Source organism: Nicotiana sylvestris, chromosome 1 (genome assembly GCF_000393655.2).
Source record: "Nicotiana sylvestris chromosome 1, ASM39365v2, whole genome shotgun sequence".
NCBI lineage: Eukaryota > Viridiplantae > Streptophyta > Magnoliopsida > Solanales > Solanaceae > Nicotiana > Nicotiana sylvestris.
The window spans coordinates 175212096-175232426 of NC_091057.1; the positions used below are offsets into that span (position 1 = coordinate 175212096).

The 20331-nt window shown below is 37.1% G+C and overlaps 1 protein-coding gene across 9 annotated transcripts; it reads left to right on the forward strand.

Annotated features, from left to right (window-relative positions):
* The first annotated feature begins 437 nt into the window (after positions 1 to 437).
* Positions 438 to 19751, forward strand: LOC104211597 (DNA repair protein REV1). 9 transcript variants are annotated; one of them, XM_009760676.2, is made up of 25 exons: positions 438 to 753; positions 1161 to 1305; positions 1690 to 1805; positions 1907 to 1983; positions 2549 to 3048; positions 3377 to 3520; positions 3706 to 3838; positions 3926 to 4014; positions 4119 to 4169; positions 4246 to 4449; positions 5187 to 5306; positions 7785 to 7877; positions 8390 to 8449; positions 8529 to 8615; positions 8808 to 8891; positions 8988 to 9060; positions 10546 to 10614; positions 10786 to 10884; positions 12491 to 12736; positions 12856 to 12917; positions 13033 to 13640; positions 14849 to 14909; positions 16459 to 16756; positions 17199 to 19197; positions 19405 to 19751. In XM_009760676.2, exons 1-23 carry the CDS (start codon positions 446 to 448, stop codon positions 16513 to 16515), a joined length of 3486 nt encoding a protein of 1161 aa, XP_009758978.2. In that variant the 5' UTR covers positions 438 to 445; the 3' UTR covers positions 16516 to 16756; positions 17199 to 19197; positions 19405 to 19751. The 9 variants fall into 9 exon arrangements, with proteins under 9 accessions (XP_009758978.2, XP_009758983.2, XP_009758981.2 ...); XM_009760681.2 differs by lacking the exon at positions 19405 to 19751 and having other exon boundaries at positions 17199 to 18997; positions 19113 to 19313; XM_009760679.2 differs by lacking the exon at positions 19405 to 19751 and having other exon boundaries at positions 17199 to 18027; positions 18865 to 19313.
* The last annotated feature ends 580 nt before the right edge of the window (positions 19752 to 20331 follow it).

Genomic DNA, 20331 nt, shown 5'->3' on the forward strand with positions numbered 1-20331 from the left:
CACAAACAGAGAGATCAAAAGTATACATGTGAATTGATTGAAGGTTATAATGTGCAATATATTAGAATGACCAAAATAAGAATTTATCAATAATTGAGAAGCCAAAAGTGCTATTATTCTTGCGACTAAAACTTTTCAACGGGAATTATTATATTTTAAAATAATGGGCAAAATTATAGAATTACTTTTGAAGTAATAATTTATCTATTTTTCTAAGGATATTATAACATCTCAACTTTATAAGATAATTTTGGTTTTAATATAGTTTAGAGTAATTTACAAATAATATTTCAAGATAGAAATTGATTTATTAATAAAAAAAAAGATCTCACAAAGGCTTGAGAAGTTTTATTCTGCTCGTACAATTTTACCAGAGGCTCACCCCTCTCCAATAAGGAAAAGGAAAATAAAAGACGCGTTTAGTTCCGCGAGTTCAAGAAATAATATGTATATATATATATATATATATCCCGCCTCATTTTGGAAATCCCCAACCAGATCAACGTCTCAATTTCTGCGCCACAACACTGAGCAATCGAAGACGAGAATGGAACCTTCACGCTCTGCGAATTCCGGGTCCAATTCGAAACGAACCTCAAATTCAATTACTTCAAACCCTCGGAGTAACAGCAGCAATCAGAGCAACAAGAAGAGGAAGACGAGTCAGAAGACCCTAGGCATGGCTTGGGGTGCCAATTCTCGCTCTGCTTCTCGTCCTGCCTTCAGTAGTTCACCTTTCTCCAATTTTGGAAGGTAAATATCTTTTTCTTACTCAGTTTTGTTTACACTAATCTTGCGAAATTTTAACGTTGTGCTAGGTCACAATCTTGTGAATATTATTTAGGATCTTTGTACACAGTCTTGAATATTTTAACAGTTTTAATGGGCAGAAGAGTGTTTTCCTTCGAGTTGACTTCAAATAAGGTGATCATTTATAAGACGGCCACTAGTAGAATGTGTTGATCACCAAGAAATATTATTTTTGTTACTTTACAAGCGTTAATTATTGGCCAAGTGCTCTATTTTTGTACAATTTTTACTTCATAAATGCACTCCTTCTTCTCGCTTTAGATTTGAATGTGTATAGTGCATGATATGTGAATTGTTGCTGGTGCGTTGCCCCTGCCGATTTGCTGATCTTATCATTGAACTTTGCTTAGTTACATGGCCGTGAAGAATCAGAAGCTTCATGAGCAGTTTGTTGCGGAGGCGTCGAGCACTTCTCACAGTGGTCCAAATTCTTCAAAACCTATATTTCATGGCGTTTCCATTTTTGTTGATGGATATACAGTTCCTTCCAGTCAGGTTTAGTGTTTTACGGTTTCTTCCAAGTCATATTTTCGTGATGGGGATTAATGGAATATGATTGCTTGAAATTTTAAGAATTAAAAGATCATGAATTGCATGATGTTGAATATTGTTTCTTCAATAGAAAACCTTCTCAAACTTTTGAATTGTCGAAACAAATGATTACTTGTATTCTACTTTACTGTGACTTCGAGAGTTTCTATTTGTGTAAGAAGAGTTATTCAATCTGCATGTAAACCCTTATACGAACATGCATCGTCAGTGCAATCAATACCTTGAGCGTAGACTTATCATATTCGTTTCCGTATTTCACTAGAATTTTTCATATAGAAGATTAGGGTTGTTTCTCATGCAGTTTATTGATTTCATCAACTTCTTCAGGAGCTTCGAGGATATATGCTGAAGCATGGAGGCCGTTTTGAAAATTATTTTTCTAGGCGTCGCGTTACGCATATAATCTGTAGTAATCTTCCTGACAGTAAGGTCAAGAATTTGAGGTCAGTTGTAAAATCAAGTTCATCAGGTTGTCACTTTCTTATTTTTGTATCTCTGCTGAAATTGTAATTGTAATTCTAAGATTTGTTTGAATTTGATACAGGTCATTTAGCAGGGGACTTCCAGTAGTCAAACCCACATGGGTGTTGGATTCTGTCACTGCAAATAAGCTTCTGAATTGTAAGTTTATATTTCCATGACTTCCTTTTTAACGAAAACGAGCAAGTTGAACACTTGGTTATGCATTAGCTCTTTTTATGGGTGATCTTCCCTGATTCATTTTTTTTTTGTGGGTGAAAGGATATTGTTTACAGAAGCTATTTGGAGAATCCCTTTCTCTTAGGACTCTTTTTATTTGTTGAATTGGCAAAGGGAGATAGAAAGAGGAGATCAAGAAACTGCTCTTTTTACGTGTCGTTTTGTTATGTTTGTATTATATATCTGCATTGCAATAGTTTACAAGTTCAGGCCCTACCTCCATCTTGTGAAGAGTCAACTTGAAGGGAAACATGAAAATGCTAACATACTTGAATCTTAAGAAGACTACCTTGTTTCCTTAGGACAAAAAGTTTATTGCGAGGTGCATGCACCTTTATCAAGTTCTTTATGAGCCTTGGCTGCTGCATCAGTTTTGTTTCATCATTTTGTTGTAAGCTTTGCTGATTTTATTTTCTTATTCTTTATGTGACTCACATAAGTACTTTCAATTTTCTCTCTAAGCATCAGTCCTCATTGTTGTCTTCAGGGGTTCCTTATCAGCTTGATCAGCTTGCAAGTGAAGTTAATAACCAGCCTAAGCTATCTGCTTTCTTTACGAAAAACATTTATGTTTCTGATGATATAGCAACATGTTCAACTGTCCAAGCCACATCTAGTGTTGAGAGTCCAATGTCATATGCTGGACCAATTGAAGATCCTATATCCTCTGAAGAGTGGCAATCTGCAGAAGATTTGAAGCCTCATGATCTAGACTCTAATGATCTAATGCAAGAGAACTACAATGTAGCTAGAGTTGAAGAGTCAACTTGTAGCGTGGCAATGCAGGAACTGAGTGATGCTGCAAGTGGAGATGGAAGCCATGCTCCATTATCAGCACCTTCTAGTCCTCCCAACTGTGCATCAGCTTGTAGCGACTGGACGAGTGATCCTGTTAACGAGGGGCCATCAGATTTAAAGATTCCTAGGTCTCCTAATCAGAAACATTCAACTCTAGTTGATGCTAATTTTGTGGAAAATTACTTTAAGGTACGTGCGTTGATATCTTGATATTGGCTTTGCTCTTGCTTGAAAATCTTGTATATATCCCCAAGAAACACAATTGCAATGAACAATCTCTACTCCCAAGTTCGTTTTCCTTTTCCTTTGGCATCCAGATTTGCTGGCGCCTTCTGATTCAGTGAGATTACCTGCTTTTGCTTGTGCATCTATTAATTTAAATTTGTTTATCTGCTGCAGCTATGCATGTCATAACTAATATATACGTAAATGTATGTATATAATGATAAATAACTGCATAGCAAAATATTAAAAGCACTTAGTGCTGAAGTGGTTGACATATTTGCCACGTGCTTAGCATTCTAGGTTGCATTTCATTGGCACCTGGAGAAACCGGTATCACAAACGATTTCCCAGCTCTCCTGGTGGATTTAGATGCTCAAGTTCAGTCCCTGGTTCTTCAGCAACAGCAAATAAGACGTTCATTATTCATGTGGATATGGTAATTTCTGCTTCGATGGTCTGCAAACCTAACTTGTTCTCTTTATGTTGTATTACTGCTTCTATGTTCTGGCTCCTCTCCCTTCTCACCCTCCTTGAACTGAAGGAATGCCATGAATGATAGACTACTTCTCTTTGTATATTATTCTCTGTACTAAAACAACTAATTCAACTTTATTTGTTCAGGATTGCTTTTTTGTGTCTGTTGTCATTAGAAATCGCCCCGAGTTGAAGGATAAACCCGTTGCCATTTGCCATTCAGATAATCCACGTGGAACGGCAGAAATATCGTCAGCGAATTATCCTGCTAGGAGTCATGGTGAGTCTTTCAGTCAGTAATTCTACCTTTTAGTAAACAACATTCTGTGTTGGAAACTTGATTGTCATTCATAGTTTTGTCTCATAGGAGTAAAGGCTGGAATGTTTGTCAGAGATGCCAAGTCACGTTGCCCTCACCTAGTCATTCTTTCTTACGACTTTGAAGCTTATGAGGAGGTGGTCATGCTATTCAGTTTCTTCTTCTTGTTCTTTTCTCCCGTATTAATTAAATTCTTCCTGTATTTGGATTTGGGTCCTATAGAATCTGATTTGGCTTGCAGGTTGCTGATCACTTTTATAACATCTTGCACAAGTACTGCAACAAAGTGCAGGTATGGCCTCAGAACTCTTTTTTGAACAACTTTGCTATGTTTGTATCTCTTGATTGGCAATAGCTACTGAATGCAGGCTGTAAGTTGTGATGAAGCATTTTTAGATGCCACTGATTCTGGAGTAGAGGACATTCAAGCTTTTGTCTCAGTGATCAGAAAGGAGATTCTTGATGCGACGGGCTGTAGTGCTAGTGCTGGTGTTGCTGGGAATATGCTTATGGCACGTCTTGCTACTAGGACTGCAAAACCTGATGGGCAATGTTACATCCCTGCTGAAAAGGTATCTTCTGTTCTAGCTCTCTTTTTTATCTATGAAATGGGAAGGGCTTATGTCTTGATTTCTGTCATCTTTTATACCTGTATTTTCTACTATATTACGAACTCTATTTTGTAGCTACATATTTATTGGTTACGTGTCATTGCTTTCTCTTTAACTATGTGCAGTTAATATCTTCTTACCCAATGCATTTATGAATTGCCACGTACTTCTAAAAAGGACATGCTGCTAGTCAATCAGATTTTATGGGCTCCACTGTTGAAAAGTGGATTTTTTGCCAGGGCTTCATCATCCTGTTGCTGCATGAGATGTTGGGCTCTTTTCGCATCTCTTTGTTTATGTCTTCATCCTGTTCAAGCATAACCTACAAAATCTGGATTTTAGATGGAAATCAACCCGAATCCTTGATTCTTTTAATTAAAATAGAAGTTAATTTTTTAATCAAGTTATCAAAAAAAGTAAAGGAAGAATCCTTGAATTCTTTTATCAAAGGATGTCACAAAGAATGATTTTTTTTTTTTTATATAACATAACTTTGCCCATCACTGATACTATTCTATAGCAAACACATATTTCTCTTGGTTAGATCGTTGTTGATTAACTCCCGTTTTTCATTTCGTCTTATATTCTAGTGAGTAGTGTCTAATATATGTAGTGAAAAAAGAGGAAAACAAAGACTTGAAGATCATTTAGGAGAAGTAAAATAATCATTGTGATATTTATCTTGTTGGCTATATCAGGTGGAGGAGCACCTGTGTGAACTTCCAGTAAAAGCACTTCCCGGAATTGGTCATGTGTTGGAAGAGAAGTTGAACAGGAGACAAATCACAACTTGCGGACAGCTACGTATTATTTCCAAGGTTTTGATCATTTAGTATTTGTTTCTTCCTACAATAATTTGGTGACTACTCTCATGATGTAGACTTTCTATCTACTTATAGCTTGCGCAGAGCAAGTACTGTTTTGCGTCTCTTTTGATCTGGTTTCTCTCAGATACCTTCTATCTTGTTGCACTTAAAGAAAAACTTTAAGAGGACTTAATGAATCGTTAACTTTCTTGCTACAAAGATAGATGATGAGTCTTCTTGTTCAGTTTATGTTTGTTATATTTGTTCTTGATAAACGGTATTTTATTAAAGATAGCACCAAGAAGGTACTGCGAAAGTACTAAAGGGTATGTTTGTTATATTTGTAAGAGTTTGTATGTAGAGCTCTGCCCAAGCGGGTGGCCTAGTGGTTGAAGCGCTGGAGTGACAACCTTGGGAACCAAGGTTTGATTTCCAGCTGAGATGACACTTGTTGAATTCTTACGATCTGCCTCTAAGCTATGGAAAAAGGGGGGGGGTGAGGTAGATAGAGTTATTTGATACCGCCAATAGTAGTACCCGGTTGACTAATCGAATGCGCACCATCTGCACAGATACTACCATTCCTTACAAAAGAGCAATGGTATGTTAAATCACTTGCTTATGTGCCTTCTCTGTCCATAATCCTCCATGACACTGTTTTCCAATTTTCTGAAAAAAGTTTCACGTTTAACGGGCAATCTCTACTAGCTATCAAACAAAAGTGAGGCTTGTTATTCATGCTGCCTCCTTGAGTCAGAGTCCTCTTTGCCACTTGTCCCCCAGTTTCATGCGCACATTCCCGCCCATGTAAGGTCAAGAATCTTTGGAACCGTCAGTAGCTACAGAGCTGATAAAATAGGAGATACATCGTTTAGTTCAGTGTTAAAAATAGCGTGAAGCGAGGAAAAGCGGCAACCCCCATTTCATCAAAAGCGAGAAGCGAAGTGCCCGCTTTTTTTAGTGAAGCCGAATTTTTAAAAAAATTTTAAAATAAATAATTGGGCAGAAACTGGGCAGAAATTGGACAGAATTTTTCTGAAAAATTTTTTTGCCAGCATTTCGGCGCTTTTTGGACGTTTAGAAAGAAAAAGAAAAAGAAAAAGAAAAAGAAGAAGAAGAATGAAAATAAATCTGGAAAACATACCTGTTGAAACTAAGTTGCTGTTGTACTGTTGAAGTCTTGAATAAGAAGAAGAACCCTAGTTTGCTTGAACAAATCGCTGCTTGAAGTGAGGAAGAAATCACTGGTTTGAAGAACCCTAGTTTGCTGCTAAAGAAGTCGAAGAAGTGCTAAAATAGAAACCACGATTTGGGTCTTTTAATTGAAAAAAGACTTTGGGTCTTTTAATTGAAAAATCGTCCGCTTCGATCGCTTCTGGGCGCTTCACCGCTTCTCGCTTTTTAGAGAGAAGCGGTCGCTTATGCATACCTGAGCCGCTTTTAACACTGGTAGCGATACCCCTCCCGCTCAGCTTCGCTTCTCGCTTAAAACGAGGAAGCGCCCGCTTTTTTTAACACTGGTTTAGTTAAGGCTGCATTTATGCCTATTTGGCTTTTTCAGATCCTGGATTATTTCAGCTAGTGATGTTTTATTAAACTCATCATTAAAAGTGTTTCAAATGTAAAATGAGAATATCTTGCCTTACTTCTTGTGAAAACTATGATCTAATCAACAACAACAACAACATACCCAATGTATTCCCACAAGTGGGGTTTGGAGAGGGTAGAGTGTACGCAGACCTTTGGGTCTGGAGAGAGTAGAGTGTACGCAGACCTTACCCCTGCCTTTAAAAGGCAGAGAGGCTGGTTCCGGAATACTATGATCTAATCAGTGCTGAAGAAATCCCCCATATTCATATGGAGGATGTTCTTTTGAGAAAAAAAAGGTATGTGGAACACATTACAGCACTTGTTAGATCGCTGGTTGGTTATCTTCTCTTAGAATTGCTCAGGACTCGTTTTATAGATTTAAAAAATGGAACATTTTAAATGGTCAATACTTCCATAATTTGTTTTTTCTGTTATTCAGCTGGCCAACTGAGATGCTTTTCTCCTTTATATGATACTCATTGATACACTAAGCATTGGCACAAAAAATGCTGTATATAAATCATAAATGAATGCCATTGTTTGGGTGACATGCATTATACTGAATAAGGGATGTTGCTCCCTTAACACTTATGTGGAGCGAATGGAGAGAGATGAATAAGAGAGCTTTTGAGGGAGTAGAGAAAGATTCTGTACACTTGCGAAATAGTCTCTTTTCCCTTATTTCATTTTGGTGCACCCATGAGGTCCCTATCTATATAGATGATTGGGTATTTTTCGTAGAAAACCATGTCTTTTTGTAAGGCTTTCTACCTTTTGGTATACTTATTGTATACGGGCACGTTTTTTGCCCTCTATTCATGAAACTTATTATTTTATTAAGAAAACTGTGCTTATGTTTATTTGTGTATGAAATCTTCCACTTATTTGTTGTGTTTCCAGGAAACTCTCCAGAAGGACTTTGGTTATAAAACTGGCAGTATGCTATGGAACTATAGTAGAGGGATAGATGATCGGTTGGTTGGCATGATACAGGTCAGGACCACACAGACTATCTTACTGTATAACCCTTTAGTTTGTATGCTTTTCTTTTCGGATTATGTCATAGTCACACAACTGATTCGCAAATTCCCATTAACTCCTTATTTTACCGTTTCTTATTGTTTTGAATTGAATATTCGAGACTTGCTTAATGATTGATGAGTACTTTCTTTGCTTCCTGTGCTTGTTGTTGCTTCTACTTGCATTCTGGTGCCAATATAAGCAGAGTCATAAATGGTCTTTGTGTGTGTGTGCGCGCGCGTGCGTGTATGACATTTACAGAGCAAAATTTTGGTTCAGATTTGAAAATAGTAAGTATTACATAAAGACTTGCATAAGATTTATGTAGATCTTAAAAGCTGTTCTACTACCTGTCCGAAGGAAGCAAAAGCTAGTTACATACTTTGCTTCTTGAGTATCTGCATCATATATTTTGTCATTTTTGTTTTGAATCAGTCATGCGGCTTCAAGCCAAATATATTAAACCTCTCTAGAACCTTTTGCAGGAAAGCAAATCCATTGGTGCAGACGTTAACTGGGGCGTAAGGTTCAAGGAGCTGAAAGATGTTAGATCTCCAAAAACAATCTTTGCTTGTTTACCCTTTATAGTAATGCTTATAGGAACTAAATGCCTTCTCAATTCAGGTGCAACATTTTCTTTTAAACCTTTGCAAGGAGGTTTCATTACGTTTGCAGGGGTGTGGAGTGAAAGGCCGCAAGTTTACCTTGAAGGTCTTTCTCTCTCTCTCTCTCTCTCTCTCTCTCTCTCTCTCTCTCTTTGCCTTATGAAGCTGATTATTTTTATTTAGATCATACAAAGCTCTTTTAGCTGAAACTAGTCAAGATTGCATTCTTACGGGGGGTTATGAATGTGTCGTATGGTTGGATGTTCATTCTATGTTTGCATCTAATTTATCAATACAGATAAAGAAAAGGAGGAGTGATGCGGGGGAGCCAGTAAAGTATTTGGGCTGTGGCGTTTGTGATAACTTGAGCCACTCTGTCACGGTATTAGTATTTCTGTGATAACCTTGTGATCTATGTTATCTAACTGGAGAAATTTTTATTTCCTTCCTGGTTTTAATTGTATTGTGGCTATTGTAGGTGCCAATGGCTACGGATAGTGTTGATGTGCTTGAGAGAGTCGTTTCACAGCTCTTCATGACTTCACACATAGGTAACTGCTTTGCTGAAGTCAACGTTACACTTCAAAATAAGGGTTTAAGTTTGCACCCATGGCTGTGACATAGTGGTCAGTGAACTGAGTGCAAACCCCTGGAGATCAGGGTTCAAATTCCAACGGAGACAAAAAACCACCAGTGATTTCTTCACATATGCCTATGAGGTGGTTTGCAAAGCTCGGTGCCTGTGTGGCAGGTGTAGCCAAGGTGTACCGCAAGCTGGCCTAGACACCACTATCAGAAAAAAGAAAAACAAGGGTTTAAGTTATATGCACTGATAACGTGAAAGTTTTTATTCTTTTGGGTTTCTCTTAGGTAATTTACTTTATTAAGCGTCGATTGGTAACTTGATAAAATAAGGTAAGTGACCTCCGACAACCTGTAAAACTACACTTTAACACTGCTAGTGTTTATTACTTAAATAATTGAAATAAATGTATATGTTTCATCTGATGTCTATGTATGAGTTGCTTATACCCTTTTTTCTTAGAACAACATCGACGCGAAATTTTTTATTAAGGTTAATGAATGCAAGAGTAACCAATGCGGTATACCTCTCATTTGATTGTATTTACTTGGGAGAATGAATGTGAATCATGCTAGTTGAAACAATAATATAAGGTTACTGTGAAACATCTATAGCTAGTGCGGATCGGTGACTGTTAATTTGATATTATGGTGAGTAAACTGATTATAAAATGAAATGATAGTGTACTTGTTTCCACTTTGGCAGTGCATGCAACTTAAATCCTTGAAATAAATAAATAAGTTTCATTTAATATGTATGTATGAGTTTTTAATGCATTTTCTTAAAACAACATTGAAAGGAGAAATCAAATTATAGGGATTAATGGATGCAAGAATAATCATTACGTTAATTTGTTTGTAGTAATTTGAAATGAGAATGGATTTGAGTCATGGCAGTTGAAACAATATAAAAGAGGGTGCTCTTGCTTCAATGTATCCATGGTTGAAAAAAGGCCTTGATATTTCAAATGTAAACCAATTATGTTTAGTTAACTTCTTTCTAGGGTGAATGCCAGAATGGGAATAGATTATCTTATGAAATTTTAGTTGATCTCAGTGTCATTCAGTACAAATAGCGTGTTTAGCTATGTTCTCGGGACCAATTAACTTCGCATTCAAAGTTGTGGGCTTTTGTTGTGAGTTTAGTCTGGTTTATCCTTCTCGTTGCTTCCTAGTTTTGGTTTTCCATCTTGATACATCTGTACCAGAATGATTATCGATTTGCTATGAGAGTCAAACAAATAGTTTTTGACTGTAAGTCTTAAATAAGCTTTTTTTCCATATGAAATGCGAAAAGATAGAACTGTATGATGTTCATATAGGATTTTTGTTCGATGTAAGAGAAAGAAAATTAATGATTTCTCTGTTTCAGAAATAAACCAAAGTGCTATGACTTGTAGGTTATCCTGTTTTCTGCTTCTAATATGACTGCTGTTTTAACTGTTGCTGTGCAGATGTGGAGGACATAAGAGGCATGGGATTGCAGGTCTCAAAGCTTGAAACTGTGGATAATTCTAAGCAAGGTTTTTGTTCTGACAAGAATTGTCTTTCTAGTTACTTTCCCTTTCCTGTAAAAATGCTTGGGTTTTCTTTGTGTTTCATATATCTATCTCTAGGCCAGTTATGATGTTTCAACGATGAGAATGTGCCATTCATGAACTGGATTTTTACTACTTTCATTGACATACATCCAGGGAAAGAAAGATATTCCATCAGATCTTGGCTCACTGATACCTCTGCTAAGACCAGCCATAAAAACAGAAGCAGTAGTCATGAGAAATGTGCTGATGCAGGTTTGACTTCCCTACTTGCTTTTTTTGCTTCTGTCCAAATATTTGTTGCCTCTGATCATGCCTATTGTATGATTGAAGTATTGTTAACACACTTAAACTGGTACTGAAATTCCATGGTTGTTGCATTGGCAGTGCTCTAGCTCATAAAAGGTTTTTATAGGAATCTCTTTAATTTGTGTGTCCTAGAAATACTTGAGGACATCATAATTTGTCTAGATTGTTTTGCTCCTTTCTCTGGCCACACAAGAGAAACTTAATAGGATTTTTATCGCTGCAGCGCTGATGGAAGTGAAATCTATTATTTAATGCTTCTGTTAAAAGGTTCAGTATGATAGTTTTATATTGCTTCATTTCAACTTATTCCAACATCTGTTTCTGTGTTTTCATCAAATTATTAACTAAAAAGTAGGCAAAATACATAACTTACTCCTTGAACTATAGACCAAATCTCTTTTACACACTTTTTGCAGATAAAAATCACCTTACACACTCGACCTTTCCAGAGTATGCCTAAGACATACCACTTTTTCCTTAACCAATTTTTCAAAACATGTATAATGTCACGCACCAGTCAAACTGTGACACACGTCATTGACTTAAAAAAAGAAAAAAAAGGCAAAACAAACCCCAACCAAGTAAAAAAAACAAAAATGAAAAGGAGCCCATCTCCTTTGTCGTTGCCTTCACCAGAGCTTTTCAGCTCTAACCTTCATCCATCGTCCCCTATCATCCTTCATCCATTAACATACACTATCCAAGAAAAAAAAACATGGATAGACCAAATACATCTGACCCAGTTTTCACCGTCCCATTACCACTACTCACCCTCCACAACCTTATCACCACTAGTAACCAATCACCGCCTTTCAACCTTTCTGCTATATAAACCAGCGCCGTCCTCTGCCGTCGAGCTCCACACAGCATAACAGCAGAGGCCTTCATTTTCACTATCTCAATTTCTCATTCCATAAAAAACACAACCACAATTCTCCTCGGCCAGACACCTTCTCGGTGATATAACAACAAATATCTAAAAAATATAGATCCACTTCCATGACAGTTGAACAAATTAGTTTAAATAGTTTTCTTTAACTATATTTTTATTTTATTTTTATTTTTCTCCAGTTCAAATTCATTTTTTTTTAACAATTTCACTTCAAAACTCTAAATTGGAGAAAAAACAGGGAAAAGGGTTCTGGGGAAGGAAACCAGAGGAAGGGGTTCCTGTGAGAAGACGAGTGGGGGAAGGGGTTCCAGCGGGGGACGAGGGTTGTGGAGTAATTAAAGAAAGGGGACACAATAATTTAAATTAAAAGTATAAATTATAAAGCATCAAATATATATTTTTGTCTCTTCACATGCCTCATTTTGTTGGTAAAACACGCGCTGGTCACGCAGGCAAAGTGGTGTATCTTAGTTACACTTTAGAAAAGGTTGATGTAAGGTGATTTTCTTCCGCAAAAAGTGTGTAACAGGGATTTGATCCTTAGTTTAGGGGTTAATTTACGTATTTTGCCTAAAAAGTATGACCAAACATGTATTGAATTCATGCTCCACTAATGACATGCTGGACTAATCTTTGAATTCTACTTCTCTGATACTGCAGATAAAGGTAAAAGCGGTGTTGATGAACGTCACGCTCAGTTGCAGGGTGATTCAAGTACACCTTTTGTTGAAATGTCTGCAGCGTCACCCTCTGGTACTGCTGGTTCTGGACAGAGGGGAAATCTTCCTCCTATGAACGAGCTTGATATGGGAGTTATAGAATCTCTTCCTTCTGAAGTCTTTTCAGAAATTAATGACATGTATGATGGAAAATTGGCTCATCTTATTACTGAAAAGAGAAGCAAAGGTAAAGATCCATTCCCTAAAATTACAGAAGTTTGTTTACCCAATTAGCTCATGTCTATATCATGTTGTTGTTATAAGCTTTTGCCTTAACTCTCATATCTTTTAAATTTGGTGTATCAGTAAAAGAAAACATATCTTTTGCTTGCCCTGCTGCATCAGACGAAGCTTTTGCTGCAAGTGAGGTATCTTCTCCATTTTTTCTTTTCTTGGGCTGGCTTAGTATTTATTAGTTTAGTTTCAGTGATGATTATCTTGTTTCTACAACTTAATAGTGTTGATTTCTGGTGGCTATTACAGGAGCAGCAGTATAATGAAGAGGAAATCCAAGTGGTGGTCTCTTATCCTAATAAACTTTTTGTTGATATGAAAAGTGAGCCAGTTTCTGATGCTAGTGTACCAAATCTGGACTTGATTAGTAATGCTCCCGTCTCAGGAGACATCAGTCTAATGCCCTCTTCTCTAAGTCAAGTAGACACCTTGGTCTTTCAAGAATTGCCCGAGGACTTGAGGACAGATATTCTTGAACTCCTTCCTGCACACAGGAAAACTGAATCATCACTAGATGCTTCCTTGGCATGTGCTAATAATCAGAGCAGTACAGGTCCTTCTATTTCAAGCATTGACCTGTGGGTTGGAGATCCACCAGAATGGATTGACTTATTCAAAGCCAGCAACTGTCAGATTTTGCTCATTTTGGCAGAGATGTATCAAAGAGCAGGGGCAAAAAAACAGTTATCTTCTGTATTGCAGAGGACTATGTCTCAGATTTATATTCTCCCGGATGTGGGCACTGATGGATGGGCTGAGGCTGTTAGTTGCTTATGCGAGCTTATCAAGCAGTATTTAAAATTAAAAATTTCAACTGATATTGAAGAGGTTTACATTTGTTCTTGCCTTTTAAGAAGGTATGTACCAGAGACTACTGACGCATACATCCGACTTATCTGCAGTATATATGTTCATTTTCTTCAGCACATTTCTTTTGGCACTTGCTTCTGTATTTCTTTTCCTCGGTGTTATCTTGAATTTCTTTCTTGCTGCTATTGTAAAACATGCAGAATCCAAGGTGATGCGAAAGTTAGACAGCCACTTAATGTAGCTTTTCAAGTAAAATTTTGAAGGACAGAGAATGGCAGACTTTTGTGGTCTTGCCCTTTCACAATAAAAAAGAAATATATTGCTGTTATTTTTGGAAAGGTTAAGTACAAATACTGGAGGAAGGGCTGTACTGCTCAAGAGAAACTTAGGATAGAGTACTGGGTCTTCGGAGATTCATATAGGCTTCTCTCTCATTAACCTTTCACTTGGCGACATTCCCCACAATAGCTGGTGACGAAGTTCTTAGATAATAACTGAAGGGGCTCTTGGCAGCTGTCTTTTCTACTTCTTTCTTCTTCGTCTTTTTTTTGGGTGCTTTAGGTAAATACATTGTCTAGCACAATGATGACATAAGCCTTCATACGCCTCATAAGATGATCTTTGTTGTTTGGATCAGTGGTAGTGGAGCCAGAAATTGTATAAGGGGATTTAAAAAATACTAGAATGTGACTGTTGATTTTTGAATTTGAGACCTAAAGCAACTTTTGGGGACCCCCTTTATTGCTTTTTTTTTTTGATAACCCCATGGTGTTCGGGCCAACTTGCGGGCACCTCGACTAATTCCACTGGATACCTGGTACCTCTCACCAGCAACAGGTATCAGGTAACTCTATCCACCAAGGCTTGGATAGATGAGAAGAAATCACTTAGTGTTTTTTGTCTCTGGGAATTGAACCTGAGACCTCATGATTCTAACACACTTCATTGACCACTAGGCCACACCCTTGGGTACCTCTTTATGCTTATATATAACCAAAAATATTCATTTTTACCCTATTTACACAGTATAATTTTTCGATGACGAGGATTCAATTGAACCCCCTCCCCTCCGCCTAATTCCGCCGCTACTTTGGGTATTTTGGAATTTTTTTTACATTGTTTTGATAATATTCACCTTTTTACTGCAAGTAGCAGCACAAGTAGACATGGTTGGAAATTGCAACGGGGCTAATACATTTTTTATTTTTATTATGAATGAAGGGCCGGTCTAACGTTATTGAAATTGTGACATCAGGTTGACTGCAAGGTCAAAAATTTTCGTAGAAGTTTACAACAACATGCTTCCTCATTTTCAGGTAACATAAGTAGTTCCACTTTGTTTTTCTTGTTCAGATAGGTGTATCCATCATTATTGTGTAATAAAGAAAAATATGATTAGGATAATCTTCTTCTCAATCTTATCTTTTTGACTCTCAGTGGAAATCATGAAATTTAGCTATACATGCAGGAAAGGATAAATGTTTTCAGGGTGTCGTTCTTGGAAGATTTCGTTACATGATACTTATTTCGGTCTTGTTATGGTTTCTGCTTATGTGTTGCAGTCTGCTATGATATCAAATTGTAAACTATTTTTCCTTGTTTATGACATGCACCAAAAGAATGATATAGATTTGTATGCATTTTTGAAAGAATTTCTACTAGATATTGATTTGACCATATTTCCTTAAAAACTGGGCTGTCTTTCTGTTCTCATTTGCACATTAATTGATCTGGTTTCTTCTAGATTTCTTGCTATCGCTCTAAGGTTAGTTTTACTCCTTAATAGGCGTAAGATTCTACTATGTGGAGAACACTTTCAATGTGTCGTTCAGGGTCTGTGGAGCATGACTTTAATGAATAACTAAGTGCTGTCTTTTGGTTCTCATGCAAACAATTCCAGAACATGTTTTCTTTTCTATACAAAATAATTATATACGAGGGTGATGGTATTTCGTAAGCATATTGTGTGCAATGGCAATCTTACAGTAATCACCATACAATAATAATGATATCTCATTTACGAATATTAGAAAATGTTATTAAGGTCTACCCATCTAGGTTATTATATGGGTCGAAATTTCCCCAACATATCTGGTTACGTGTCTATCAAAAACTCCATCAAGTCTGTAAAAGGGAGTACCCTATTAGTTGGTACGCAGACAGATTTTGCATGGAAAATTGTTCCCATCTATCTTTCAGTTAACAAGCGGTGTCACAGGTGTTTATGTTCTTCTTAAGCCTGTAATGGTCTCACCATACGTTAAGTTGTGTCTTCCTTTTCCCATTGTAATATAAGGGCGTCAACTTGGGTTATTTAAATGCTGCATTGATATTGATTTTGGGCTGTTCTGGTTGAAGTTGTTCTTTGCAGCAAAATAGCTTCTTTTGTTCCTCCTTCTAAACTAGTAAGTACAGGGCTGCAGGCTTTTAGTTGCAAACCAGTTAAACATAAATGATACTGAACACTATCAGTAGAATCTCTGTTTTGGTATTGGTTTCAGAAGACTTGCTTAAAAAGGTTAAAATATAAAGTGAGGGAATCTTTCTGATCTAAGTTTATTGTTGTAAAATCTGGAAGAATGAAAGTGTGGAATGGCAATACAATAAAATGAGAGTGACATCCTAAAAAATCTTTGGATTTGAAACCATTGGTTTAGATGCAACACATTCTTTTTCACTAGTAAATTCAAGTTTAGAATCTGTTTTTACAGTGAATCTGTGAGCTAGCCTGATAAAGTTTTTGAAACCATCGGTTTAGATGCATCGCATTCTTTTTCACTAGTAAATTCTGTTTAGATTCTGTTTTAACTGTTTTAGCAGTGAATTTGTGAGCTAGCCTGATCAAGTTATTATCTCAATTTATAGGCATCGGTTAGTGAGAACTATGGTGGCAGCTTTTGTATAGCCTCTGTGATGAAGTGATGCGTGGCATGCCTTCTTTGCCAAGTAAAAGTCTCAGGTGCTCTACGTTTACAAGTCCACTTTCTGTTTTCTCACTTGCTCCGCTTGTAAAGTGGATGTAGTTGCAAAGGACCTCTGGTATAAGAAGTCACACGTGGTCTAACAGAGGATCATGCAATTTTTTGTTAGTATCACATGAAGTTAGAAGAGGCCCGTTATCTTTGACGTCCTGTCTTCCAAGATAGTGGCTTCGGTCATGCAGGTGAGCACTTATTCATTCTACACTAGCAATCTTGCTTTTGAATTTCCTGAAATATGATTAGTTTCTTCATGAGCATTTACTGAAAATGTGAATACACTATATTAGCAATCTGGCTTTTGACTTCCCTGGCAATTCACTTATTGAATATGTATGTTCTCCTTTTTCTTGATTTCTCTTCTTCCCCTCCTCATATGGCTCGAAAGGACCTAGATCTGTCATTACCTCTATGATTCTTCCTGTTAAGATTTCTGAAGCTCTGAAGTATGTCATATTTTGTTGAGGGTTTTGTAACCTTCTGTGGTCATTGTAATGCAAAATCTGATAGAGATGGTTATTTGTAATCCACATCCCATTTGTTATAGTCTGTATCTTCATTTCATTTTCATATGTTACTTCAAGTACTTACATCTTTCACCAATTCCTTTTTTATGCTTCAAAACAGAGAGTTGAAGTCCTAATCATACAGTGTGGGGGCATATTGGGTCTGAATAGACCTGCCAAATGGGTCGGGTCGACCCACGAACCGGCCCGCATAACCTATTAAAATTGACCCTTTAACCGGCCCATGACCCACAAAACCCTAACCGGACCAATCCATTAACTTAAGGGGCCTGGGCCGGGCTATAATATTTTGACCCATTGAACCGGACCGGACCTGAACTGGTAGCTGACCCACGGGTCAACCGGCGTGGACCAGCTCACATATATATTCAGACAAGTGGTAAAAAATTGGATTCAAACATTGAAGAAAGAATATAGTAACACACACTATGAGGCGTCTTGTTGAAATAGGCGAATTTCATATATTTTAAACTATTAGTTATAAAATATTCGAATTCCATATCTTTCTCAAGTTTTAATGTTAATAAAGTATGGTTTTTCTTTCATTTTTATTCTAATTGGCTTCAAGGAAATATAGTAATTTCAAGTTCGTATATATGTATAAAGTTTGAAATTTTTATCATTTATTAGTTTTTAACTTTTTTAATTACTTTGCCAAAAAAAAAACTTTTTTAATTAAATTAGATTCGGCCCATTAGGGTCCGAGTTAAAGGGTTACAGGTCTGGGTCGGGTTAACATGTTTTGATTAGCGGGTCAAATCCGGACCGGCCCTATAAGAAAGTAAACCGGATTGGCCCAGTTAAGGACCCACGGGCCAAGAGTCAATGGGTTCGGGTCCGGGTCCGGGTCCGGGTCGGGTCGACCCATTTAACAGGTCTAGGTCTGAAAGGCGTCTCCCCAGGTTAAGCTGACAGAGCTGGAGATCATGGTAGGTACCTGTGTGTTTTGAATGTGTTGCTTCCAATTCTTGTAGGTATACATCCCAATTCTTGTTGCTATACATTTGTCTTTCCTCTTTGCTTGAAGTCAAGTGGGGCTTCTTTGGATGGATGACATAAGGTGGTATGAAATGCTTGAATCTAGCATTTTGTCACATGCTTACTTTCTGGAGTCCTGTATGGAGGTTCAATAACATCCTTGATATTTATAATTTGTCTGACTGAATAGTGGAACATGAATGTTATTTTTCACTTTCCCATGGTTGACACGGAGCTTTTGAAAGTTGTCTTTTCCTAGAGGGAATTCAGTAAATGGGAAGTTATAACAACAATTAAATAAATAAATAAAAATCTCCTTCCGCTAGAAGCTTAAGCTTTTATTATATGTTGTGCTCACACAGTTCAACATGGTATCCAAATAGGCAGAAGCTTTGGATTTAAGTCTCATTATCTCCTGTTAACAGGCTAGTATTTAATGTGCTTGCCCAAGAAAAGGAATGAGGGAGTAGGTACAGAATCAATTAAATTAGTATGATATCCTCTCTGTAAAACCACACAAAGAGGATACCAGAGCATTGCTTGGGACTGCACAAATATTTATCTTATTTCTCCGTTACATCATGTCCACGGCTGACTATATATATGTATATACACACACACACACATAATTGATGTTGCAACCTAGGGATAGATACTAAAGTGGTGTAGTTCCATAAGAATACAAACATAAGAATACTCCTAATCTATCCCTTCTCTTTCGTCTTCACAGATGATTGTGGCGGATAAGGATTTGGTTCAATACTCTCTCTAATTATTTAAATTTTCAGATGAGATGGTCATGCCTCATTGCACTATGAATGCTGATTTGAGTGAAGAGCAGTTTCATCGGTTGTGGAGTGTGCAGATGCAGTTTTGATGCAGATAGGTACTTGGTGCTGGTTATGGTTGACCATGCACAAAGTGCGTATAAAGATCGATTCGGAGACCATTCGGCTACTTGTACAGTAATGCTATGTTTCTGATATGACTACTTATCTTTGATCGTGAATAATAATTTTTTATCATTCTCTTGCAGATTTGCAGGCAAAAATAATGTGATTTGTTTAGGTACCCAGAAGTTTTTATGTGATACTTGAGGTAGATTAGCTACTTCCTTCTAGGTATCGTGCACCTTCAAAATGCTCTTATTTAAAGCTGCTGTACCTGAATATTGCCTGCTGTAGTTGTCCTACACTTTCTATTTCATTCTGATGCAATCAGATGATTATTCTAGCAAGTCTGACCGCTGTCCTTTTTCTCTTAGCTGGTTGCTTATACGTGCACCTGACTGATAGTGAAGGATCTGATTTTTTTTTTTTTTTTTTTAGATAGGGGGGAGTAAAAACCCTCTATTCATTCGCTGTAACTGCTACTGGAGACCGTATCTCTGTTACTTTGTAAAGCAATAAAGTGAGTTGATGAGGTGAAAAACTGTTTTCTTTAAATATTAGCTTTGTGAACTAATATCTGGAAGTATGATGGCGTTCTTGCTAAACAATAAAAAATCAAGTTCAGCAGCAACTGGGGATGGTTCTTTTGTGCGACACTACTTTTACACAAAGGTTGGTTTCTGTAGGTTTGCTGAGCTTAGGGGTAAACCATTTGTTACAATCACAAAACTTGAAAATGCAAATTGGATCTTTCAAAGGTATAATAAATGAACGATAAACTTCAAGATTAGTTGGAAAATCATTCAGGAAAGGGAAGAATGAGAGAATTTTCGGCACTATCCTGACATATTAAGTACTACTATTAAGTATGAAACGTTTACTTTTTCTCTTTTTCGTTAAGTGGAAAAAGCGTCTTCAATTTCTCGAACAAGTACTCATTTTAAGGGCCATTGAAGTTATTAATTGTACTAGGTGAACATGTAATGTTTCAATCTCCACCTTGCCCAAAACTAAAGCCGAGATGATTTGCTCCAAACCAGTCTTGCGCATGCGATTGGCATTTTTCAAACAGCGTGCAATATATGTAGGACTGTTGACCTAGTTAAAAGTTGAAATCGCACAATTGGTGTTCGAAAACTTTGATTTGAAACACACTGCACGGCGACCCAACATATATTAGTAAAATGCTTGCAAATCTCGCTTCCATGGATTTGTTAGTCGTATTGGTTGAATTTTAAATAACACGTCGTCAAAGTTCACATATCTGACTTAAGATCACCGGCTTCTGTAGTGGCTGGTGAAAAAAAGTGTACAACTTATTGAGAATTGGACTTTGTAAAAGGCAAGAATGTCGTGACAAGGACC

Excerpts from the sequence above, each read along its gene's own strand:
- LOC104211597 (XM_009760676.2), top strand. The coding sequence starts at position 446 with ATGTATATATATATATATATATATCCCGCCTCATTTTGGAAATCCCCA. Across the intron at positions 1,806-1,906 it reads AGTAAGGTCAAGAATTTGAG|GTCATTTAGCAGGGGACTTC; the intron begins GTCAGTTGTAAA and ends AATTTGATACAG. Across the intron at positions 8,450-8,528 it reads GGTTCAAGGAGCTGAAAGAT|GTGCAACATTTTCTTTTAAA; the intron begins GTTAGATCTCCA and ends TTCTCAATTCAG.